General features: G+C 44.3%; 1 protein-coding gene across 4 annotated transcripts in view; it reads right to left on the bottom strand.

Annotated features, from left to right (window-relative positions):
- Positions 1–26,456, bottom strand: part of PIP4P2 (phosphatidylinositol-4,5-bisphosphate 4-phosphatase 2) — a 35,904-nt gene that overhangs the window by 3,697 nt on the left and 5,751 nt on the right. Inside the window, exons 2-6 of one of the 4 annotated variants that reach the window (XM_080647034.1) lie at positions 19,772–19,920; positions 13,402–13,508; positions 12,097–12,220; positions 6,855–6,907; positions 1,083–1,173 (exon numbers count right to left, since the gene is read on the bottom strand). In XM_080647034.1, the coding sequence (XP_080503160.1) occupies positions 1,083–1,173; positions 6,855–6,907; positions 12,097–12,220; positions 13,402–13,508; positions 19,772–19,920 (524 nt within the window). The remainder of the gene's footprint in view (positions 1–1,082; positions 1,174–6,854; positions 6,908–12,096; positions 12,221–13,401; positions 13,509–19,771; positions 19,921–26,456) is intronic. The other 3 variants (XM_080647035.1, XM_080647037.1, XM_080647036.1) reach the window with 3 other exon arrangements.

Here is a 26,456-nt window from a genome sequence, read left to right on the forward strand (position 1 = left end):
AAGATTGGAAACTTAAAAAATATTATCTGCTTAGATAACTTGTGTTGGGAAATTAAAAATGGCAGTGGAGTAAGTGGATGCTACACAGACACACTCCCAGGACCAAATTGGAATTACCACTAAAATACAAAGAAACCATCCTGAATAATCAACTGGAGAACTTGTGTTGGTTCACATGTGATTTTATGAACAATATCCTTAGGACCACAAAATCCTTATAAAATGAGTTGGTGTACTTTTCATTATCACTAACAGGTTAAAGTTATTAAGATTGCTGTTAGTTATGTTCTGACCGGTTTGGTTCAGTGGATAGAGCATCGGCCTGAGGACTCAAGGGTCCCAGGTTTGATTCCAGTCAAGGGCATGTACCTTGGTTGCGGGCACATCCCCAGTGGGAGGTGTGCAGGAGGCAGCCGATCCATGATTCTCTCTCATCCTTGACGTTTCTCTCTCTCTCTCCCTCTCCCTTCCTCTCTGAAATCAATAAAAATATTTTTTTTTAAAAAAGATTGCTGTTGGTTACAATAACTATAAATTTTATAAAGTAAGCAAAAATCCCCACTAAAACATGTTATTTCTAAAAGGAACTTAATCTGTATAATTTCACGTGGCGAGTGATATGCGGACAGGTGCAACAAAGGAGCCTGGAAAGTAAATGGCAGCAAAACAGATCAGCCCTTGCTCTCCCCGTGATACCCCGTGCCAACTGCTTAGCTTCAGCATCCTCTGAAAACAAGCCCCTCATGCTGACAATAACCTCTGCTTCACTTGAATAAAGAGAAGGCTGGTTTTTCAGACCTCCACAGTTGACTGAGTGTTGCTTTGGCTTTGGCCATGGCCAGGTTGGTTCTGGCATTAAGTGAAAACCAAGGGGCTTCCCTTAAATGGATGGTAAAGTCCCCAGTGCCAAGAACCTTCAGCAGGGTCCCAAGATACCATTTCCCTTGGATGGGTGAACTCTGCTAAAAGGTCCATGGACTGAACTTCCCCAATTGCCCATAGGTTCTGGGCCGGTATGCCGGGGGGTGGGGGGCAGACTCTTCATTCACTTGTGATAAAGTCGAGAGGAAAGTAAGACTCACAGTTAATCCAACTCCAATGAAGAAGCACATCATCCCAATGGCAACGTACGCACAGCAGCGTCTTCGTGGGAGAGCACAGCCCACTGAGGAGCTGCAATCACGAGAGCAAGAAGGAGCGTTAAGCATTTAATAACTGCTCTTCATGCCAGCCTTGAGGACTCACTATGGCTCCAATAACAAATGCACTTCTATTTCTTTCTTCAACTTGAGAGATAGCACATACAGAAAAATGTCACTTTTAGTGACTAACATGAATCACAATCATAATTAGTGAATATGTGCTATATTATTGTGGCTTTAAACAAAGTTTTTAAGCCTTGGTCATTGAAAATATCCACACACAAAACAGTGTGGTCAATAATGATTTTCCAAGAAAAAAAATCTATTTTATTTTTTTAAAATATATTTTTATTGATCTCAGAGCGGGAGGGAGGGAGAGAGAGAGAGATAGAAACATCAATAGTGAGAGAAAATCATTGATTGGCTGCCTCCTGCATGCCCCCTACTGGAGATTGAGTCAGCAACCCGGGCATGTGACCTTGACCGGAATCAAACCTGGGACCCTTTAGTCTGCAGGCCAACGCTCTATCCACTGAGCCAAACCAGCTAGGGCCAGACGTTATATTTCTGATGAAGTGATCATATTAATAATTCTTTTTACCTTAAAAAGTATGAGAGCGCATGCTAGAATTCTGTTATAGTGAAATCCAGAATACAGTAGCTTAAGAAGTGTGTTTCTCTTGCGTCTAAGAATTGGAAAGTAGGTGTGCAGCCCGGGTTTGTAGACTGCTGCTCCATGAGGCCTTGACCCAGCACAGGGAACAATCTCCTGCTGCAGCCACCTCTTCCTGTGGAGTTCAGGAGTGTTTTCCAGGTTATAGGAGTGAGAAGGGATTAGCCAGGTCGTTCCAGTCCTAGCAGCCTGAGAATAAGGACCTGCATTGTACACTTACGGAAGTAGAAGAATTCATTAAGGCAGGGACATAGGTAGTGTGTGTAGGTGGGAGAAAACAAAGATACCAATAGGTGCGCTAGGCAAATACCTACACTGTACATACCTTACTAAGAAGTTTGGAGCTTCATTTTGGATTTTGGGCAGTGAGCCTATAATAAGTCCATTTGGTGCATTAATGTCAATAAGTAGAAAATGCCCTTCTTCAGTCGACTTTCTATGCCACTAATAGTCAAACCTAGGATAACACCACTTCCGTGGGTTGTGCAGTGTACAACCTACACATGCCATGGCCATGAATTTGGAAGCTACTAAAAGATGTGAAGCCAGAGATTTTCAAATCCATATTTGCTTTTGAGCAGAGAATGTGGGGCACACCTATTTCAAAGCACTGAACACTTTATGGTGATGATATATTCTCTTCTCTCTACCCACAAGACAAAATTTCCTGAAGGCAAGGTTATATCTTTTACTTCTAGCACAGTAACTAGCAGAGGACTGTTTGTTGAATTCATGAATAATTATAAAAGAAAACACAAAATAGCAATATAGAAGAGTAAGAGTCTGCTGCTGTTTAAAATGACAGGAGGTGATCCACAAAGAAGTAGATGTAGAGAAATGATCCTATCTAATAAAAGAGTAATATGCAAGTTAACCATCACTCTGCTATACCCACAAGCCAGGCCCACAAGCCAATCAGGAGCGAATATGCAAATAAACCCAACCAAGATGGCTACCGCCACAGAGAGCAGGAGGGAGGCATGGGTTTCCCCGGCAATGGAGGAAGCCAAGCTTTGTGCCTGCCCTTGCCGGCCTAGGCCTCCACTCAAGGCTACAAAGTTTCAATGATAGAAGATACATAAATCCAAACAGAAATGGCTGTGGCCACGTAGCAAGCAGGAGACTTGGCTCTGCTCAAGGCTACAAAGTTTCAATTGTAGAAGATAAATAAACCCCAGATACCAGGGCCTCCACTTGGGTTGCCAGGGGGCGTGGCCGGCCTGCAAACCACCACAGGCCCCTCACCCAGGCCGCCCCACGCCCCAAGGGAGCCCCCACCCTGATCAAGGACACCCTTTAGGGCAAACCAGCTTGCCCCCACCCGTGCACCAGGCCTCTATCCTATCTAATAAAAGAGTAATATACAGATTGACCATCACTCCAACACACAAGATGGCTGCCCCCATGTGGTCAAAGATGGCTGCCCCCATGTGGACACAAGATGGCCACCACAAGATGGCCATCAGGGGAGGGCAGTTGGGAGGGACCAGGTCTGCAAGGGAGGGCAGTTGTGGGCGATCAGGCCAGCAGGGGAGGGCAGTTGGGGGCAAACAGGCTGGCAGGGGAGCAGTTAGGCATCAATCAGGCTGGCAGGGGAGTGGTTAGGGGGTGATTAGGCTGGCAGGCAGAAGCAGTTAGGGGCAATCAGGAAGGCAGGCAGGCGAGCAGTTGGGATCCAGCAGTCCAGGACTGTGAGAGGGATGTCCGACTGCCCTACCAGGATCGGGCCTAAACGGGCAGTTGGACATCCCTCGAGGGGTCCCAGATTGGAGAGGGTGCAGGCTGGGCTGAGGGACACACCCCCCGTGCACGAATTTTGTGCACTGGGCCTCTAGTATTTAATAATCATTATCACGGATTAAATCACCATTTCCATAGTTGTAGGCCTATTATGACACTTGCATGGAAATGGAACTCAGCCTGTATTTCGGAACTCGAGGGCTCCCTGGCCAGCAGGGACCATGGCTGCCTGGTGACTGCGTGAGGGGCACCAGCAACAGGAAAAGGATGTGGGTGCTGGAGCTGGGCCAGGGCCCTCCCCCTCCCCCCACCCCCCCCCCCCCCCTGCCGCATGACAGCTTCACAGTCATGAGTAACTCCTCACCTTAAAAGTAACTTTAGGGTACTTGTTATTTGTGTTTAAAGGATAAAATTTTCACTCGGAATCTTACTTCAACACATGATTCATCATTTGTTATGAAGAAAAAATTCAAAGAGAAAGAAATCAGTTGCGACCGCGAGTTCTGGGGCGGGGGAGGCATCTCTGCCCGACACCATGCCGGGTAGCATGTGACCCAGTTCTACCAGCGTTCTTTCCTCGCGGTGCCCTGTGAGCTGACTTATCCCATGTGCATTTCTATGTAAGTTGTCCATAAGTAACTGATAAAAGTTCTTCACATTAATACACTGTCTTGTGATGTCCTAAGTAATCACAGAGTACTATGCATTCAATGCTTCTTTATTACTTGCAAAATACGGCGACTGTTCTAATTAAGCAAGCAAAAGCAGTCAGCTGCATCTTGAACCTTCTCAAGTTCCTCCTCTGTAACGTGAGGATGATAACTCCTGGATCCTGGGACAGACACAGCTGGCCCTATAACGGGACACCAGGTGCTGAGCACAGGGCTGCCAATCACAGGCAGGCCGGGTTCTCTTTCTTTCCTATAGAAATTTTTAATTCAATTTCGTATTCTCGGTGAAGATGCCTGCAATTTAATTTTCTTCGTTTTTGTAAAAATACATCTACTGCACAGGCATAGTCACATACTTATGTGTGTGTCTGCAAGTGTCCCTCGAGTATATATTATTTTTTCAGTGTAATTATTAGGAGTTATTCATTTTGCTTCTTTGTGTACAGACTTCTACTGGATGCAATGAAGTTATGAATTCAGATGATTAATTTCACACAAATAAAAAGGAAAATATTTGTTCCTTTGAAGCTAGAAATATGCTGTAAAGAATTATTGTCTCAGGGCTATATTTAGTTGGGATCACTTTTAGCAGAGATCAAGGGAGATGTTTTGTTATATATACTCTACTTCTCACAGTTTTTAATTCATTTTTTCTAGAAGTCATTCTTAAGATTTCTCTATTAAAACAGATAAGGTATTTACATCATACTATGTATCACACAGATTAAACTATAAACTCCTATTTTTAATTTTCAACACTGAATTGTCAAAACATTCCAGTTTAATTTCCTTAGCTTAAGTTATAACTCACATACACATATGTGGAGAATAATAATTTTTAAATTAAAATTTTATTACCAGCATAGATTCTGTGCAGCATGTTATTTTTAAATATATTTTATTGACTTTTTTTTTTTTTTTTTTTTTTTTTTTTACAGAGAGGAAGGGAGAGGGATAGAAAGTTAGAAACATCGATGAGAGAGAAACATCCATCAGCTGCCTCCTGCATGCCCCACACTGGGGATGTGCCCGCAACCAAGGTACGTGCCCTTGACCAGAATTGAACCCGGCAGGCCGACGCTCTATCCACTGAGCCACACCCGCTAGGGCTGTGCAGCATGTTATTAATGCAGCAGGCCAGAGACTGCAGTATTTGAAAGGTCTGGAAAGATCTCACCATTCCCTAACTAACTAGGTGGCTTGCCGGCTTACCATGCCTAATTGTGCAATCCATGTGGTAGCACTGAACACCTGCTTTCCTGCTGGGATTCTAGAACTTATGTTTGTGCTGTTCAGCAGGTGCCTGTGGGACCTGCTCCAACCAGCACGCAGCCTGGAGTCTGCACTGAGCCTCTCCGGAGGCAGCACGGTCGTGCGGCGCGAGGGTCCTCTGCCTCCCCTGGCGGGAGCTCTTGGAGACTTGCTTCTCTTCCTCCAGACGTTGGCCCACGCGTCTTTTCTGTGCTGATTTGGTTTGTGCACTTCACACTAATAAATCATAGCTGTGAGCATAAATATAGACTAGTAATTCCTATTAGTCCCCTGAGAACATCATGGAATCTTGGGGTGATTTGGGGACTCCCAATACAGGTGCCATAAAATGTCTTTAATAAAATGTCTTCTAGCCTGGCCGGCATGGCTCAGTGGTTGGAGTGTTGGCCTGCTTACCAGAGCGTCTTGGGTTTGATTCCTGGTCAAAGGCATGTACCTGGGTTTCAGGTCCGATCCCCTACACCACCCCCCGACCAGGTTGGAGCACCTATAGAAGGCAACCAATCGGTGTGTCTCTCACACTGAGGTTTCACTCTTTCTCTCTCTCTCTCTCTCCCTCCCCACTTCTCTCTCTTACCCTCCACTCACCCCCTCCCTTCCACTCTCACTGAAATCTGTGGAAAACATATCCTCACTCCTTGGGTGAGGATGAAAAATACTACTACTAATAAATATATATCTTCACCCTGCGGGTGTGGCTCAGTGGTTTGAGTGTTGACGTATGAACCAGGAGGTCCTGGTTTGATTCCTAGTCAGAGTACATGCCCAGGTTGTGGGCTTAATCTCCAGTAGGGGGTGTGCAGGAGACAACGGATCTCTCTCATCATTGATGTTTCTATCTCTCTCTCCCTCTGTCTCTCTCTTCCTCTCTGAAATCAATAAATGCACATATATATATGTATGTATGTATATATATATATATATATATATATATATATATGTATGTATATGTATATCTTCTATTTTCCCCACTGATATGTTGCCTTTAGGCAGGAGATTAGAACATCTGGCAAGTACCTTTTCTCCTAAATGATAGCCCATTTAAATATAAATTTTAGATTATTTGTAATAGATTATAACCTCTTAGAACATATGCAAATGCTCACCAGGTCACTGATAATTTCAGAAATTTATTTCCTTTCAGAGAGTGATATTAAGCCTAATCATTTAAATTTTAAAATGAAATATATTAAGGGGTTTAAAGATTTCCTTTCCGTATTGAAAAGTATAAATATATTACACATTCATTCATTTCATGGCATGTCTTAAGATCAAAATCTAATTAAGTGAGAATTCCAAAATCTTTAACTTGTTCACGAGTACTTCCCAGAGCATGTCCAATGGCGGGGAACTTACATTTTTTTGCAGTGTGGGCATTTCGCCAGAGTGTTGAACCTCAATTGCATCCACTGTAAAATAAATAAAGAGAGGGCTTGAAAAGAAAAACAACTGAAGACCATCCGTCTGATAGGGTGTTTCTTTTAGCTCAAACATCACCCAGGATCACAGCCAAGGCAACTACCTTCTTATGGGTGGGAGAGCTTCCCCACCCCGCCCTCTGCCTGAAAGTAAGCTTGGGGTTCCCATCTGAAACAGTTCCCATGACTTTCCCAAGGCTCTGACGCAAGTGGGGTTGCTCTACAAGGAAACTGAATGCACTGCTGTGATTAGGGTCATTTCTTTTAGATTTATGTCTCATTCACTCCAAAGGAATACAAACATTTCATGTACCTTCAAAGTTTTCTTTCCTTTAAATCTTGAGGACTTGCCTTTTAAATACTTAAGTATATAGATTCATTATTGAAATGCAGCTATTTATTCTATTAATGTGGGACACTCACAAAGTAAATAAACTAAGTATTTCCAATGCTGTGAACTTTGTAACTTGTCTCAATTGTTTTCAGGCCTTGTGGCGTCTAGGGGAAAACAAGGCAGAGAATAAGCGAATGAATTATTCTGACAGTTAAAGCTGGAGGGCAAAGAACATAGTAAAAGAATATGACTGGTCATAATCAGCATCATCATAATAATAATGCAAAGTCCTCGAGTCAGAATTAAGAATTTTGCAGCCTGTTCATTCTTCATACACTGAGTATCTCTCATTAATCTGGAATTGAAGCAACAGCCCTCCTCTCAGTACAGCCTGCATTCCCCAGTCATCAAACACTGTGTTTTTCAGGAATCTTGAAATCATCTTCAAATACAATATATTAACCCAAAACACCCTTTCCTGGTAAAAAATTAAAGTTTCTAATCATAATTACCACGCTAATATGGTTCACTTGCATGCAATGAATATTAAATATGAAAGAGACAGCTTTAGAAGTTTGTCTTCGACATTTACTTAGTGTTTTTCACCTCGAAGGAAAATATCTCAGGCTTACATTTTTTTAAAGAAAAATCATGTCGCAAACATATTTAGGTAACTTTTCAATTTGGATTATTCTCTACAATTCACTACTAGATGATTTTAAAAAATTAAATATAAACATTTTAATATTTCATGTTTTAATTGTCTTTCTCCTCCTATTCGATTAGGAAATCCCATGAGGGCAGAGAGTGTCTTCCTGTCTCCCCAGCACTTAGCCTGTGCCTGAAACTCATTCAATATAGATTTTTCAACAAATAAAATGAACTTACTTATAATGTGGCTACATGGAGTATTCAGGAAAAGGATTTGGAATACAAAACAGAACTGGGCAAAATTCAAGGTAATTATGGAGAGGAGCTCACTGAAGTAAGTGAAAAATAAATCTCTTTTGAAGATTTTAAAATGGTATTTCAAAATATGACTTGTCTACACTAATTAAAGAGAAACATGCTAATTGACCGTACCTTCACGACACCCACCAGCCAATCAGGAGTATGCAAATTAACCCAACAAAGATGGTGGGTTAATTTGCATACACAGGTGCCAAGCGGCTGGGGGCAGGGGTGTTCAACACCACCCCAGCCGCTTGGAGCCTCTGGGCAGCATGGGAAGGCGGAAAGGTGGCTCTGGCCAGAACAAAGGCAGTGCCAGCAGCCCGGGGAAGGAAGGCCCATTCTTGCAAGAATCTTTGTGCATCAGGCCTCTAGTTTACATATAAGAAAGGAAAAAGTAGCCTGGCTGGTGTGGCTTAGTTGGTTGGAGCACTGTCCTATACACCAGAAGGTTGTGGGTTCAATTCCTCATACAGGAAGTAACTGTTTGGTGTTTCTCTCTCTTTCTTTCCTTTTCCTTTCCTCTCTCTCTAAAAAAAAAAAAAAAAGAAATCAATAAAAACATATCCTTGGGTGAGGATTAAAAAAAGATAAATATATTTAATGTAGTCTAAGTACTAAATGTATCAATACCTACAGAGTATATCATTCTATTATAAATCAATAGATAATGATTTTTAAAAGAAATTTGTTAACTGCTCTCACCAAGTATATCCTCTAACTTACCTAGTATATCCTCTAATTTATACACTTTGTCACTGATTTAATCAATATAATATAAAAGCCAGAAAGAAGATTTATCTTATCATACTAAGTCAGAAAATCATAGCAATTCTGGCTAAATGTAGTAAATTGGCTAAATGCATGCATTTCCATTTCCTTGCCCAAACCTGACTAAAATGATAGTGAATGAATTTAAAAATGTATAAAACCACAAGGACAAAGAGAATCAGAAGGGAACTGGGACACTGGAAAGCTGGTGTAGACTTGGCAACTGACTCTGTCAGTGATGGTGCGGCCGCCTGCGAGGGCCTGTGTGTGAAGCAGGTGGCTCACAGGGACAGAGCAGCACAGGGCTTCCTCTCAGGTGGAAGTGAGGGTGGTGGTGAAGTAGGAATACAGTTATAAACTTCCCTCACACCACAAAGTCAGGAGCCTCTCCTTCCCAACACATGTGAGAAAAGAGAATGCATTCTGAAGAGGTTTTCGAGGTGAGGAACACAAGGCTGACCGGGGGCAAGGATAAGACAGCGCTCCAGAAGCAGGTGCAGGTTCCATTCTGCCATCTGAATAGTGGGTGAGCCCTTCATCCTACTACCTTTCTTAGATCCTAGAAAGCATCCTCACAAGAGATCTGGGACTGTTCCCATAGAAACTTGCCATAAAAAAGACTTATTGGCACTCATAGTTGACAATTCTTTAAAAGGAGAGAAGGAGAGGGAGGGAAGGAGTGGGAGGGTGGGGGAGAGAAAAAGAAGGAGAAAAAGTTGAATGCCTGCTGCATGCATAGAGATTCCAATCAGGAATTTGCCCTCAAATAAATAAACTTTTGAGTAAAACCTCTATCACAAGAGAAAAACAGAAAAATGGGTAGAAAGAGAGACAAGGCATAAAAAAGAACATCCTCAGAAAAAAATTGGAGCTGCAGAAAGTTGCTATAAAGAAGAGAAAGCTCTTTATAAAAAATGAAAAATTAATCAGAATACTGGGAAACTCTTGGGAATTAAAAGTTAGATCATCTGAAATAAAAAATTTGAATTAAATTTAGAAGATATAGTTGGAGCCATTTCCCACTAAGGAAAGGAAGAAGCCAAAGGGGAAGAGAATGTTTCAGAGAGAGAGAGAGAGAGAGATTTCATAGAGAAAGGGAACAAAGCCAGCAGAGGGGACCAGGAGAGACTACTGAGAACAGAGAGCTTGCCACCCCACCCCCCCGGCACATTTTCAAATGCCATTCAGAGCCCTAAGCAACATGAAAGAGGAAAGAGGAATCCTATATAATAAAAGGCTAATATGCAAATTGTCCCCATGGGCGGGAGTTCACCGACTGGGAGTTAGACGTGCGCTGACAACCAAGGGCGGCACAGACAGAACATGGTTGGTGTTGGTATGTGGCGCTGGCAGTGGGCAGCAGTGGAAGTGCTGCCGGCCCCAATGGGCCCTGATGAGAGTGGGACCGCGGCGGGATGGTGGAGCAGGTGAGCGGGTGGCACTAGGCCAAGGCGAGCACGAAGGCAGGCCCCTGCCGGTGGTAGCAGCAGGCAGCTGGGGGAAGGGAGGCTGGCAGCTGGCAGCTGCTAGAGACCCTACTCATGCACAGATTTTGTGCACTGGGCCTCTAGTATACTAATAAAGAGGGAAAAGGTCACAGAGAAAGGGTCAGGAGTCAGAACAGCATTGAATTTCTCACCAGTGGAGCAAACCTTAAACATTTTGAGAGGAAACAATTGTCAAACTATAATTCTACATCTGAACAAATTATAAAGTGAACGTGAAATTAGATTTAAAACTGTTTAAAAAATGAAAGGGCTCAAATTTATTTTCCTACATCTTTTCTCGGAAAGCTGAGAGAAGAAGTGCTCCAGCAGAAGGAATGAATCCGGGACCCCACATGGGAGGCAGTTCCAGGGCCTACAAAGACACTGTGAAGGGGCGTCCCGGTGACCGCTGAGAGGCAGCGGTGAAGTCATGGATTCCCTGGTGTGTTTCCTAGAGGGATGGAGTCCCACAGCTCTGTGAAAGAATACGGGAAGAACTAATGATTCCTACATAGAAAAGTAGATTCCAGAGCGGGAGGGAAAATTAACAATCCAAGAAAAAAGTGAAAGCCATACTGGAGAGGAATATAGCAAATTACTTGGCTCAGCTGTGAGTACAGTTTACCTAATGATAAAATATGTAAATACTAAGTATTAATTGAATAAAGTATTATAACTCTCCTGGGAGGATGGAATAAGGGAAGGATATGAATGGGGCAGGCAGGTAATATCTTAAATTGTTTCATCAAAAAGAAAACGGATAAGCAAACAATTTAACCCCAGGAAGTCAATGTCAGCAGAGCAGCTGGAAGAGACCAGGTGCTGGGGGTGGCAGTAGCGGTGTTAGATAAGAGGCGACCAGTGTTTTCCCATAAAGCTGTACGCATATTCCTAGTTGACATTTGGAATTATGTGCAAAAGTTACTTTACTAAAATAAAAACTGGAAGAAAAAAAGCAAATCTGAAGCTGTTTCACCCTTAGTGACTGGTTTTGTTTATAGAAACTGCCCCCAAGGCCCCGCCCCATCCTCAGGAGGGCTTCTTCCCACGTAGGTTCCCCAGGAACATCATGCTTCCAGGGACTGAGAGCCCTCCTGACACAGGAGTCATTATGAAATTAACCTTTAAATGTCAGATGTAGGGTTAAAGGTAAAAGTGGTAACTAACTTTTGGTCATATCTAGTTACTTATACCTTCTAACTTTTTACCCAATGCTTTATCTAATTACAGGTACCAGAGTTCATCCCCTTTACTTCAAGTTTATCTTTTTAAATACGAAAATCTCTGATAAATCCTAATAAGATTTTTTCTGAATCTATAAACCTGCACTTTGTGCTCCACTGAGAAGGTGAGGATGGGGGAGACTCTGCCCCTTACCAGGCCACAGGGTTCCCAGGAGCTTCCCTGGAGAGGCCCTTTTGGCAAATAAACCAAGCAGAGGTGCACCCTGTGCCTGACTCACAGCGGCTGCCGTGCATCTGGCTGCACCTCCGAGAGCCTGAGTTTCTTAAAAAGGCTCCTGAAGTCTTCCGGTCCGTTTCCACTGGACAGAACCACTGACCATGAGCGGTGGCCAGACCCACGTGGTTATGATCAGCATTTAGAGGCGATGTCACTTAGACGTGTCAGCCACTCACCAGGAAGGTGTTCCCACAGTGCCCACACGCCACCCGGGCACCTTCTGGCTGGGTCGGCACTGCAGGTTGAGCTGGTTGTCCTTCAGAAATGAGCACCACCGGGCCCAGGTTAATGATGCGCCGACTGTGGGAGGAGAAAAGGAACAGCTTCATCAGCTCATGATGGGCTAGGAATGTAGCATTGAAAATAGGTTCTATTAATTTTTTTAAAAATTAAGTTAATAAGTCCACTCTGGTGCCAAAATCACAGAGAAAAAAACACTTGGTTACTATTTAACTGCCATTTGCAATTAAGTTAAAAAACTTGGGAATGATTTAACTGCTATTCTTCTAAGTTCAAATCAGAAAATAGTTATTATTCCCTATCTAGGAAGACAGCTTGAGTGTGGCCAAACACTAAATACTACATACAGTGAAATACCCTGCGTCCGCCAGGAGCCTGCCCCAGCCTCCCTCCGCTGCCAGTCACACCACACCTGCCTGCGTAGCCTGGCTTCCTAGTGTCTGCCTAGTCCAGTGGTCGGCAAACTCATTAGTCAGCAGAGCCAAATATCAACAGTACAACGACTGAAATTTCTTTTCAGAGCCAAATTTTTTAAACTTAAACTTCTTCTAACGCCACTTCTTCAAAATAGACTCGCCCAGGCCTTGGTATTTTGTGGAAGAGCCACACTCAAGGGGCCAAAGAGCCGCATGTGGCTCGCGAGCCGCAGTTTGCCGACCACTGGCCTACTCGGACAGAAAGGAAAGTGGCGGCAGCTTTCCTACCAGGGAGGGCTGCGAATGATGCACTGGTCCAAAGGCAGAAACCACAGAAAAAAACCAGTCTAGGTCCAGGCATTCTACCACCTGGGCACATCCATGGTGGCATCTGGCAATAACTCCAGAACGTACTGTACAGCATGTGCCCTCAAAGGTCAGTGCAGCCCATGGCAGGCGCACAACAGTGCTTAGAACAAAACACTTCTACATGAAGATGAATTACATAAAAGGCAAATGAATTCGTTGTTTTTAAATATGTAAGTTTAACAAGTAACTGATTTATTACAGTGCATTAAGTACATCAGGAAAACTTCTATTGCTCATTCAGGAATATTTTATCTTGCAAATGCCTGTGACCATTAATTTCAAACTATATCATTCCTTTCACAAAGAAAATAATCTAGGTCCTGTAATGACCATGAGGACAAAGACTTTGTTTAGAACAATGCCTGGCACATACGTGCCTTTAATAAATACTTGTTGAATGAATGAATGAATGAATGAGTGAATGAATGAATGAATGAATGAATCTTCATCTCTTACCAGTTGGGTCTCGGGCAGCCTATTCGCCGAGATGTGTCCTTACAAATGAGGAGACAATTACAAGGGCATCTAACATATTTCTTCCCTGCCGGGGGATTTTTGATTGGCTAGATAAGGGAAGGAAATACAAACACAGCAAATTAACCAAAGTGCAGACTGACGAAGCTTGTTTGTGTATAAAAAAGCATTAATTGTTTGAAAACAAAGGTTAGTAGTATCAAATTACAGTTTAAGGACAAGTGCATCCTAAATGCTTTCAAATAGTCTACTCTTGGCAAGCACTCCATGAAATTTGGAGGCTGTAGAGAGTTAATAACAAAGGAAATATTTCAAAATTAGTGTGTAAGGGTCTTTTAATATGAGAGGAGTATTTAATGCACAGTGAGAGTTGTTTTCCCTTAAAAGTCCACAAGACAAGGCCCTCTGTCTGGCTGGCAGGTGCGAATGTTCCTGGGCTCACGCGCCTGCCTGGGGAAGAGCAGGCTCACTCAGAACAGAGGGCAAAGAGGAGTCAATGACAAACGTGAACTTCTCCTAAACCTTACTCACTAGGATAGCAGAACTGATTAATTTTTTAAAAAATATATTTTTATTGGTTTCAGGGAGGAAGGGAGAGGAAGAGAGAAATAGAAACATCAATGACAAGAGAGAATCATGGATTGGCTGCCTCCTGCACACCCCCTACTGGACACCCCCTGCCCTGACCAGGAATCGAACCATGACCTCCTGGTTCTTAGGTTGACACTCAACCACTGAGCCACACCAGCCAGGCTGAAGGATTAATTTTATGATACCTTTTAACTTACAAAAACTTACAATAGCTCTAATGCTAGCAATTGTTTTATTTTCTTTAATTGTATGATCAGTTTAAAAGCTTCAATACCAGCATGATGCAGTGAGAGGAGCAGAAGGTCACTCCTGGGCACAACAGCCGGAAATGTGTGACCTGAATCTAACCACAGGGAACATCAGAGAAACCCAATTCAGGAACGTCTCACAGAGTGTCTGCCTGTCTCTTCAGAAAACGTCCCGGCAATGAAGGACAGAGCCAGACCAACTTTCAGATAAAGGGAGATTAAAGAAACATGATAACCAAGTGCAACATGTAATTCTATATTGACTTTGGACCGGATTTTTATTTTTAATGGAATAACTGGACAAACATGAATTAGGTCAAAAATTAGATAACAGTATGTTAATTTCCTGCATCTAATAATTGCACTGTAATTGTATAAGTGAATGTATTATTATTATTATTATTATTATTATATGTTTTTATTGTCTAGAGAGTGAGAGGCCGCCTCCTGCACTCCCCTCTCTGGGGATCAAGCTGCAATGCGGGCATGTGCCCTGACCAGGAATAGAACTGTGACCTCTTGACTCACGTGTCAGTGCTCAAACACTGAGCCACGCCAGCCGGGCTGAGTGTCTTATTTTTAGAGAAATTCACACTAAAACGTTTGGCGGCAGTCAGGCACCATGACTGCAATTACCTTAAAATATTATGCAAAACAATTACTTACTTAGAAAGAGACAGCTGATGTGACAAGATGTTAATATGTGGGGGCTGTGCATGAGGAAACTAGGAGCACTCTCTGTGCCACCTGTTATTTTTATAACTTCTCTGTAAGTCTGCACCTCATTGTAAAAGACTTCTGGCCCTGCCCAGCAGCTCAGTCGGTCAGAGTGCCATCCTGATGCGCCAAAGTTGTGGATTTCATCCCAGGTCAGGGCATGAACAAGAATCAGCTAATGAGTGTATGAATAAGTGGAATGACAAATTAATGTTTCTCTCTCTCTCTCAAATCAATAAAAAAAGATTTTAAAAAACTTAATCTTGGTAGAAATATATAAAAGTTAGCCAATAAGCCACCTATAATTCATTAAACATTATATAGAAAATCTGAATATTTAAAATTCACAAACATCCAGAATGTATTACTATACTACCTAAAATGTCAAGAAAACCAGAATATGAAGAAAACCTTAATTTTTGTACCTCCAAATTATACCTTTAAGCAAATGTGTGCTTGGCAAATGACAAGATTTGTTTTTATATTTCATTCCCACCTCACGTCCAGACCACAGTTCCTCCCTGTAAAACAAGGCCATTGAACGAGAAGGTGTGCAGCGCAGCCTCAGCGCCAGCCCAGGCCGCTGCCATCTGCTGTGCAGTGCGAAGGGGAAGCAATGTCGTCCTTAGGCACGAGTTCTCCTTCTACTTGGCAAAGTGAACCCGTTAGAGACTGTGCTGGGCACTCCACCCCCCGGGACCCCCACAGCGACTCTAAGGCAGAGAGGACTGTCCCACCACTTTGCACGAGAGAACAAGTGCAGGAGCCCCAGGTACGCAGCTGCTAAGTGGCAGGGCCAGGCCTCCTGTCTCAGCCTCCTCACCGGCCATGGCCAGCGAGCCCCTCTTCTCGGTGCTTCTCCAGTTTTCCATTCACTTGTCCTAGACATCGCTTCTTCTTTCACCTTAAATGTCGTGTTCTCTAAAGCTTGTTAAATGTATCCGCATTCACACACACACAACACACACACCCCCTCCTACTTCCCTTTCCAGTCCTAGCTACTGAAATAAAAAGGGCTTGTGTTAAACTTGTTCTGCGTTTGCTGTTGTTGAGAGGGTTGTTTTTTCACCTCCACAGGAATATCAGGTTCCTCTCAGCGATGGCTGACCCGAGGAGAATGAATCACCGTAAAACAGCCGTTTTGTTGAGCCCTGGTCCATCCTATCCTTTTCTCTCTAGAATTTCTCCAGAGAAGCATCCAGTTGCCTAGCGCCTCCTCAATTCACAAATTTAAGATCAAATTACATGAACATTAGCAAGTCTTATACAAAGCACTCCTCAAACACACTTTTTCCTACTTTTTTCCCTTCCCTGTAATGTTACTGATTCCACACAAGACAATCTGATTGGATACTATTCATTTTCTCTGGAATATTCACAATTATTTGCACTTCTTATGTAACAGGGTTAGTAGTGATATAAAGATCTCAGCACAACTTTATGTCCAGAAATAATTCATTATCGTCAAACCTCTTGCCGCTGTGTGAACGCAGCCCCTCTCAGCAGCCAGGCTGACGGCGGTGGCTCAATGCACAGGGACATGGAGATCCTGCATCAGCAGCCTAGCCTGTTCTGTTGACTTCCAAGTGCAAGTGTAAAGTTTTAAAACTCCTCTTTTTCTACTTATTTAAAAACAGAAGTTTTTATGGGTGGTGTGTTTTGTATTTAGTTCAATATGATTTTAAATCCACGTTGTTTTAATGCCCTTGTTTATGACACAGACCAGAAAGTCTGTTTTTAGAGGTAAAGTGTGTCAGGACGGCATCACCTCCTCTGTGGGCCCCGCTGGGGGCGTGTCTGCAGGACGAGGGGGACAAGCAGCCATGGCCTGGGGACCCTCAGGCTCACTCCGGAGGCTGTGAAGAGTGCGGGGGAGTTCTGTCTGGGCAAGGCACACTTTGCTGCCCTAACAGCCCTCGGAACATCGGGAGACATTTCTCCCGCGGTGGCCAAGGTGACCCTTGGGTGGGCAGTGGCCCTAAGCCCTGCCCGACTGTGGAGTGACGGCCTCGGAGCAGCCAGCCAGCCCATCCCCGCGCAGGTCCCCTGCACTGGTTCCCTCGCAAGCAGGGGCTGAGGTGGGAGCCGCAGCTGGAAGTCAGGGAGTGGCTCCCCGGGCCCACCCACCTCGGTTAAATGTGGACTTTATCCTTCCGTCTCCCCTTGCGGGAACAGCAGTGTGTTACCCTGTCATTTGTTTGGACTGTGCTGTTTCTGTACTGGCTTATTAAAGACATTGTCGTGTGCACTGTTGGCTTGCAAAATCATTCCAGTCCCTATGGCAGACCTGTGATAAACCCACTGCTGGCAAAGACGGAATCAGCCCCTGAGCATAATTTGCTGCCTCTTTCCAAACAAAAACAAAGGAGTAGAGCAGTGGTTCTCAACCTTTCTAATGCCGAGACCCTTTAATACAGTTCCTCATGTTGTGGTGACCCCCAACCATAAAATTATTTTCGTTGCTACTTCATAACTGTAATTTTGCTACTGTTATGAATCATAATGTAAATATCTGTGTTTTCCGATGGTCTTAGGCTCTACAGCAGCGACCCACAGGTTGAGAACCGCTAGCAGGGTCGCCTAAGACCATCGGAAAACACAGATATTTACATAACGATTCATAACAGTAGCAAAATTACAGTTATGAAGTAGCAACGAAAATAATGTTATGGTTGGGGGTCACCACAACATGAGGAACTTTATTAAAGGGTCACGGTATTAGAAAGGTTGAGAACCACTGGAGTAGAGGAATAGGAGGGGAAAACCAAGAATACCAAATCCAAGGAGACCTTTGAGGCACTTCTGGATGTTTTTTAATTACTGCTTATGTCTAACAACTTGTATTGTTTGCCAACTCCACGAAGAGCACTAAGGAGGTGAATGCTAATGAAATTTACTACTAAGTGTTCAACTTAAACAACTAGGTGTCTTTATAAATGTCACCTATCCTATATAATAAAAGCCTAATATGCTAAGTGCCCGGTGACCAGTCGACTGTTCAACCAATCAAAGCATAATATGCTAATGATATGCTAAGACCGTTCAACCTCTCGTTATGACATGCACTGACCACCAGGGGGCAGACACTCCAACCGGTAGGTTAGCTTGCTGCTGGGGTCTGAGCATCGGGACTGAGCGAGATGGCCCGGACACGCCTTGGAGCCCTCCCATGGTCCCTCCCCAGCTGGCCAACCTCCTGTGTCCTTCCCCAGCCAGCTGGCCCCAATTGGCCCCCATAGGGACTGGGTGAGAAGGGGCCAGACATGCTCTGGAGCCCTCCTGTGCTCTTCCCCAGCCCCAGTCGTGCACCAGTGGAGTCCCTCGGCTTGGCCTGCACTGTCTCACAATCCGGGACCCCTCGGGGGATGTCAATGAGCCAGTTTTGTCCTGATCAATCCAGCAGGCCACTACCCTTGGGAGGGGGCCAGACGCAGGACTCAGGGCTGGCAAGCACTGCTGCTGCAGCAGTGTGAGCCTCTCCCAATTGGGACTGATTGGGGTGAGCCCACGGCAGGTGCAGAGGGGCCGGGATGAGCAGGAGTGGCAGGTTGAAGCTGCAGATGGCGTTGGACTGCGGGTTTCAGCCCGATCCCTGCAGGCCACTCCGAGGGACCCCACCCATGCACAAATTTGTGCACCAGGCCTCTGGTCTATACAATAAAGTTCTTCCAATGATGTCCTTTATAGAAAAAATTATTTGCAATGGAAAAATCACTCTGTAACTTAAGGCTTTATTTTATGACTTTTACATAAAACATATAAAGCCCAGCAGCCATGCTTTATGGTTTTTAGAGATACAATAATCACTGGCTGACATTTTTTAGACTTTTCTAAAGAGGGAAAAAAATACAAATAACACAAATTAATTTAATTTCAGACTTTAAGAGATATTGACATGTTAGAAATAAAGCCTAACCATAAAAGCAGAAATATACTTAATCTAACTGGCATACACTTTACAAATTTATTACTTGAAACTGTGAAAATTTTAGTTAAAATTTAATTGCTCTTCCCAAAGTTTAGTACAAGAAATTTGCCCTTCAAATTTTTTGGACATTTCACCAAATTAATATCAAGCAAATGGAATAAAATATCAAGCAACTTATAAACAACTAGAGGCCCAGTGCACGAATTCATGCACAGCCGGGGAGGGGATGCGGGAGGTTGGCTGGCCGGCCTGCCCCCGATGGGGGGGAGGTGGCCATCGGGGGTGGGGCTGCCCAAGGGGAGGGGCAGTGGACAGTTTGGCTGGCTGGCCCCGCCCCATGGTCGAACTCCAAGTAGAGGGGACAATTTGCATATTAGCCTTTTATTATGTAGGATTTGGCACAAATGTCAATAATAAATTCCTAATAAGAAAAGCCATACTGACATCCTACAAACATAAAATAGGTTTAAGTAATTCTCCACATAAGTACAAAGTTCACATTTGAGGTGAACTTCAGTATATTTTTGTTTTAGTGAAAATGAAAATGGATTTCACTGTGATGTGATAGACATCGAAGATAATTACAAATAACTGTCTATGGTCTGTCTCATTTTAGAAAGTAAAGAGCCAAATGGCATTCTATTTAAACTCGCCGTGACATTTTCCCATGAAGTGAGCTGCAAACACCGGGAGGATCCTTGTGTGCTCAAGGGGAATAATCAGCTGAGAGAAGAAAGCAAGGATGAAGAGATGTGCCATCTCTGTGTCCCGCCTGCACCCACGCTTAAGTCACACTGTTAAAGTACTTCCTTGAGGGAGAAGATGTCAGGTACCAATCGATGCCTTTACTGGTGGAAACGCCACTTACTGTAGCCTCATTGCAGACCGTGCACTTCACCACGTGCTGGTGCAGCTTGCCGTCCAGGCTGATCAGCGACTGGCACACGCGACAGTTTATCACTGGGATGCCCCCGGCGTCCGGGCTGGCGATGGCGGTGTATGGAGGGGGCAGCTCTGCTAAAAAGATAACAGTCACACATGTTGGGTTTGAGCATAGGAAACTGTCAAAAAGGTCGCCTTTTCTTTTAGTAACGTGCATGAAACTAGTCAATCTACCATGGTTTCAGAGCAGAAACACACATGGGACTGATAAAATCCAACTCATCTTGCCAGCTCTACCCCAATGACTCAGTTCCTGTTTACCAAACTATACCCCAAATATCAACTGCTTTCCTATGTGCAAACCCATAGGGCTTGTCTTAGAAAGTGGTGATTTATGCCCAAAGTAAAAACCTTACATTAACGATCTGACTACCGAGAAATAGAAATAGTCAACGAAAGCAAAGTTTTTACAATGCTTATAAAAACACATCTACATCGTGTAGCTGTATTCTGATTTTATACAAAACCAATATAATAACTGCTGGCTATGACAAGAAAAATAGAGTTTTGGTGTCAATCAAGGAAAGACAAAAATGAACCTAGGAAAAATAAACTTATCAACATGGAACAAAGCTAATTAGGATGTTAATTTCAGATGAAAAATAAACTTAAATTTTTGTCTCAAATTTTTATTTAACATTAAAAATTAAGTATTTCACTGAAGTATGGGTAAAAAGTATGGCTGGGATCTAGTTTAAATACTCCAAGAGAAAAAAGAAGAATTAGATGAAACAAGAGTAGCAAAATTTTAATAATTGATAAATATAATGAGATAGGTCATTTTGTTTTTACTGCTTTTGTGTGTGTGTGAAAATTCTCAGAATCAGAGATCCACACAGTTTTTAATAGTCCTAAGGCTGACTGAGTGGGTATAGGACGGAGGCCCAGTTTCAGGACATGTTTATCTACCAGAAGTGCATACTTGTCTAAAAGTCTGACAAGCGCGATCTGGCCTGCTCCTCCGCGACGACCCCCTCCCCGCCCCTGCAGGCTTGTCAACTGCAAGCAGAGGAGAACCTCCCACTGTGCAGCATTGTCTTAGGGCCCACAAAGGCCTTCACATGACTGAGGTCCCACAAAAAAGAACTGACGTTTGCAAGGGCTCCAGGGAGACTGTAAAACACGATCACAATAGCTAACCGTGAAAAGAGCTGCTTCTGAAATAGAGATTTTCTATCCACTGGATTGGATTCTGAGCTCTGTGACATTTTAAAATGAGTTAGAGCAGAGTACATTATGCTATGTTTAAAATTCCCATATTACCACCTGGCATCATTGCAGTTTATCGCGTACATTTTTTCAGTCTTGCAAAAGATTAGCAACAAGTGTTATTCATTCAAATGACCCATTAGAAGCTGAACATCTGTGGCAGCCATGGCTCTGAACTGGCCACTGTGGAGCGACAATGCCCAGCACAACCTGAAAGAAGTACAGATGTCTTAACGTTTACAAATAGCTTTACATCCTGGGAAGAATTGGAGGGTGATGCAGAGTGACCTGCATTGCACTAAACCAAGAAGACACCAGCAGGTTAAAGGAACAGAGTCACACGGAGTTAGCCTTGCAAGTGGCAGAGAAGTTGATCAGGTCTCAGTAAGTTGTTATCCTGGCAAAAGGACACACACCTCAGGGGACAATCGAGACGCACAGCCTGGTGAGTGACAATAAATGTCGTCGTCAGTAATCATGAGCGACAGCATGGCCAGTGAACGCGAGCTCCCTCTCTTGCCTTTCCCTCATGACACAGGCCTGTAACACAGGCCTCGATCTTACACAGTCTGAGAGAGAGTAAATGTAAAGTCGGGACAGTATCACACAGAGAACAAGTGCAGTGGCGTGGAGGGAAGGAGGCCATAATCACAATCACACAAAAGGACACGGAACTCAGGCGAGATCTGGGCTCAAATAGTCTCAGGGTGACCTTACGAAATATTTGCACCAGAGCCAGCGAAATCCTGTGAATTTTCCCTCTAAAACTTGCACTACATAATTTCTCTTTATTTTTCATAATGTCTAATCTTTAAAAAAAAGCCTTCAATGACAAAAATATGCCCAAATCTACTATTTTGGAAACTTGGGAAACAGAGGGAGAGAGAACAATACCCAGTGAAGATTATAAATCTAAAATGGGAAGGTTATAAGTCCCATGAGGCTTGCTGGGACTGATTTACAAGCTCTGCCATGGTGTCTGGTCTCTGAGAGACGCTCACTAAGTATCTGTTGTCTGGAAGGAGGAATGAAAGAGTAAGTGAGTGAGTCACTGATGTTTATGAGACATGTGCATTTCTTCCAAGAAAGCACACTCAGCCTATGGCTGCCCACTCCTCACAGAAGAGCGGGTCCTGCAGGGGAGTCAGCGTGACTGGCAGGGCTCTTTCCCACCTGGAAGGGCGCCTCCCACCAGCATGAGGGAGGTGGTCTCTGGGCCCCAGAATGGAATCCAGTCGGGAGAGCAATAGAGTGACAGAAGTCACTGCTTGATTGCGCCAATAAACACTGTTCTCCACCCAATCACTTCAATGTTCTGTCCACTATTTCAGCCCTAAGCTGATGTGGACATATTTCATGCACTTTTATCCAAGGAAACCTTCACTATCTATACAGGCAGTCCTCGGGTTACGTCCGTTCCTACAGCGCGATGTAACTTGATTTTCTCCGTAAGTCGGAACCCACCTCCATAAGCACCTACGTCACTCACATGGAGCAGACACAGCAGTAATGAAGTGAAACAGTAAAAAAAAAATTAAAAGAAAGATAATTCCTGACCTTGTGGTAAATAATAAAAAACATAAAGCACATATGTACATACAAGGTAATGATAGAACTTTTTTTTTTTATAAATACTATAAATGGGAGATGGCAAAGTAACCATGAAACGACATAAATCGAGTCTGATGTAACCCGAGGACTGCCTGTATTTATGCTGGCTCTTCAACATCCCCCAAGGAGTCCCAGATTGTAAGAGGATGCAGGCCAGGCCAATGGACCCCACCAGTGCACGAATTCATGCACTAAGCCTCTAGTAACTCTATATTCTCTTATAATGGCCCTTGAATTCCAGAAGTGTATTCCATAGTTAGTAAACCTACAATAATTAGCAACTCAGATTGTTCATTTGATCTCCTTCACATTCAAATGGTCAGCAGATAACCATCGTACCTAATTTAAATCTCTGCCCCATATAAAAAGTGTACTGTAATCTTAGAACCAGGGGTAAGTAGATATTAAGAGTCACAAAAATTATGCATTTTAAAAGTCTTGTTACTTAAACAATAGTCATTTTCTTTATGAGTTTTGCCTATCTGAAGAGCATTTTTCCTGTGAGCAGTCCTCCATCCTGACGAACTCTCTCAAATTTTTAGAATTGTATAATGTTAGAAATTCAAGCATCTTAGAAATTATACAGTCTAATCCTATCTAATAAAGAGGGAATATGCTAATTGACCATCACTCCATCACAAAGATGCTGCACCCACAGCTGAAGCCAAGTTCCCATAAGGAGCCTTGACAAGCAATCAGCAGGGACCTGAGGCTACACCCTCCCCTGCCCCCATGGGGCTTGACAGGGACCTCAGGCCACATCCCCCACCCAGCAGGGCTTGACAGGGGACCTCAGGCCACACCCACCCTGGGCATCAGGCCAGGGGACCTGAGGCCATACCCCCCGCCCAGTGGGGCTTTACAGGGGACCTCAAGGTGCGCTTCCCCTCCTGGTGCTGGGCTAGAGGACCTCAGGCTGCTCCCCCTGCCCCAGCACCAGGCTGGGGTACCTCAGGCCACGCCCCCCACCAAGTGGGGCTTCACAGGGGACTTTAGCCTGTGCCCCCCACCTTGGCACCAGGCCGGGGGACCTCAGGCTGCACCCCCCTGCCTGGCGGGGCTTGACAGGGGACCTCAGGCCATGCTCCCCACCCAGTGGGGCTTGATGGGGGATCTCAAGATGCACCCCCAGTGCTGGGTCAGGGGAACTCAGGCTGTGTCCCCCTGCCTGGCGGGGCTTGACGGGGGACCTCAAGGCACGCCCTCCACCCTGGTCTGGGCTGGGGGACCTCAGGCCATGCTCCCGTCCTGGTGCTGGGCCAGGGGACCTGAGGCTATGTCCCCTGCCTGGTAGGGCTTGACAAGGGTGGGAATGGCCAGGTCTGTATCTAGTCCAATGGGGGCCGGCCGGGTCTGGGTCTCACGTGATTTTGAGGCGCATGTGGATGGGCGGGACTTGACTCTGGGTCCCGTGGTGAGCCCCAGACTCTGACAGGAGGAAGGTTTTCATATACATCTTACTGATTTTCTTTCATCTCTGACACTTCTATTATAGAGAAAGGGCAAATAGCAATATTAAATTATTTCCTCTAATTAATCCCCTTTTAATGTGCACGAATTTTGTGCACCAGGCCACTAGTTTCTTTATAGTAGGGAAAAGTGAGGCCCAGAGGTTTTGACTTTTGAATAGTGTTACAAGCACTTCAGCAAAGCCAAGAGCTGAGTGCTCTCCCAGAGGCCTCTCCACAATCAGCTTCCTCTCTTCATGAATAATTATTTACTAAGGAAAGAGACAGCAGGAGTGGTGAGGGTTCTGTCAGAACACTTAGACAAGAATCAGATTTGAGTTCAAGGGGATTAGGAGAAGGAAAAGAGGAGGAAAATTAAAAACTAGAAGAGAGTATGAAGACACAATCTGTTCATAATAATAAAAATCTTTATAGAAAATCTGAGACTTGTGAGGAAGGCAGGATGGAAGAATATGGATCACAAGGTATATGTAATGTTCCTTCAAAACACTCCAAGGACCATTATAATTCTGTAAACCCACAAGTGGTCAAATTACATTTTCCCATCGCAAACATTAAACTCGTTTCTCTATTTGATGGCAAACAGCCCCTCTGTCCTACAGATCCATCCTGGTGTGTTGATCCACACTTCACACTGTCCGGGCTGTGTCCCCAGCACTGGAAAGGCTGACGCTGTCTGTTGGATACTCTGAATGGTATCATCTCAGTCATCCCTTTTCAAGTGTCTTCAGTGGAAATGTTCTCCAGTTAATTCACTTATTAACTATTACATGCTTTTTAAAAAATGGTATTGAATTTATTGGGTTTCATATGTACATTTTATAACACATCATCTGTGCATGTATCCAAAGTTAAGTCTCTTTCCCTCCCCCACCCCTTTCCCTCCATACTGTTCTCTGTGTTGATGCGTTTTTTTCTTTTTGGTGAATCCCTTCACCTTTTCATCCAGCCCCACACAACACCCCTCCCGCCTGACAGCTGTCAGTCTGTTTCGTATCTAAGAGTCTGTTTATATTTTGTTCATTAGGTTACACATGTAAGTGAAATCACATGGTATTTGTCTTTCCCTGATTGGCCTATTTCACTTAGCATAATACTTTCCAGGTCCACCCATCCATGCTGTCTCGAAAGGTAAGATTGCCTCCTTTTTTATGGCCAAGAAGTATTCCACTGTATAAAGACTCTATAGCTGGCCTGTGCTGAAACAGAAAAATGACGTCCGACAACATGAGAGGAGTTTGGGGCTGCGATGGTTACGGACGGTCAAGGGGAGGATCAGGAACAGCCTGCGGGGAAAGCCCTGCTCCTTTTCCTGGGCTGTTGTGGAGAGGGCGGCTGGGAGAGTGACAGAGAAAGGGAAGCCCACCTTTTCTTCCTCCTCCCTGAATCCAAAGAAACACAACTATTCCAGGAGATCCTTGGCTTCATCCAGAGCCAGGACACCCTCCGAAGGACCGTCCGGCTGAAGCCAGCTGGAGGGGAATGTGCTGGTGACGAGGTTGCTGACGCTCAGGTCCAGGCCCCGCTCCTCCGCTTCGTCCTGCTGTGGCTGGAGCTCTGCCAACCCCACGTGGCTCTGCCAATGGGCTGCACTGCCCGCCTGATCCCAGGAGCGTAAAGGGAGCCGCGGGGGTGGCTGGCGTGTCTCAGAGCTCCTGCTTCAGTGCTGCACGGCCCTCCTCTAAGTGACACTGAGCAATTCCAGCCCTGCCCTGTTCTGTCCACCCTCGGGGGCAGCTGGTTCTTGCTTTTGAACCCATCTTATGGCACACAGAAAACTAATTACTAAAATCCTGTAGCACACCAAAAAATGTATATGTATTTTTTGCCGATCTGACCAAAAAACAGGTATATTTTTATTCAGTCCCACAAGATGGCTATTGTGTTGGCTGTTGTCATTTATTTGAGGAAAAGAGATCAGTGCCCCTGACTAAATAGTCTTAAAAACTCACGTGGCACACGGGTTGGAAATCACTGCCTTAGAGCCATATTTTTACCTTTTAGGTACCTAAGTAATAACTTTCTACCGAATTAACAATTACTTCTATTGTATTTTACTGTGTGGTTTCTACCTCCAGGTCTTCACTTATGTAAATCACACCCAGGAAGTGACCCTGGGCAGGGCTGGAGGGCTCGGGGTGGTGACAATGGCACAAGCAAAGCTTCCTCCGAGGCGGAATGGGCTGCCGACCCCACAACAGGGACAGCCCTCCACGGACTGTGGCCTGGGTGGGCTCTCACGTCCACTGGAGCCTTGACAGAAGGAAAATGAGAAGCTCTCCGCTCAAGGCCTCGTCAGACAACCAGAGAACTTTTTAAAAA

Source organism: Plecotus auritus (assembly GCF_963455305.1).
Source record: "Plecotus auritus genome assembly, chromosome: 11".
Lineage (NCBI taxonomy): Eukaryota > Metazoa > Chordata > Mammalia > Chiroptera > Vespertilionidae > Plecotus > Plecotus auritus.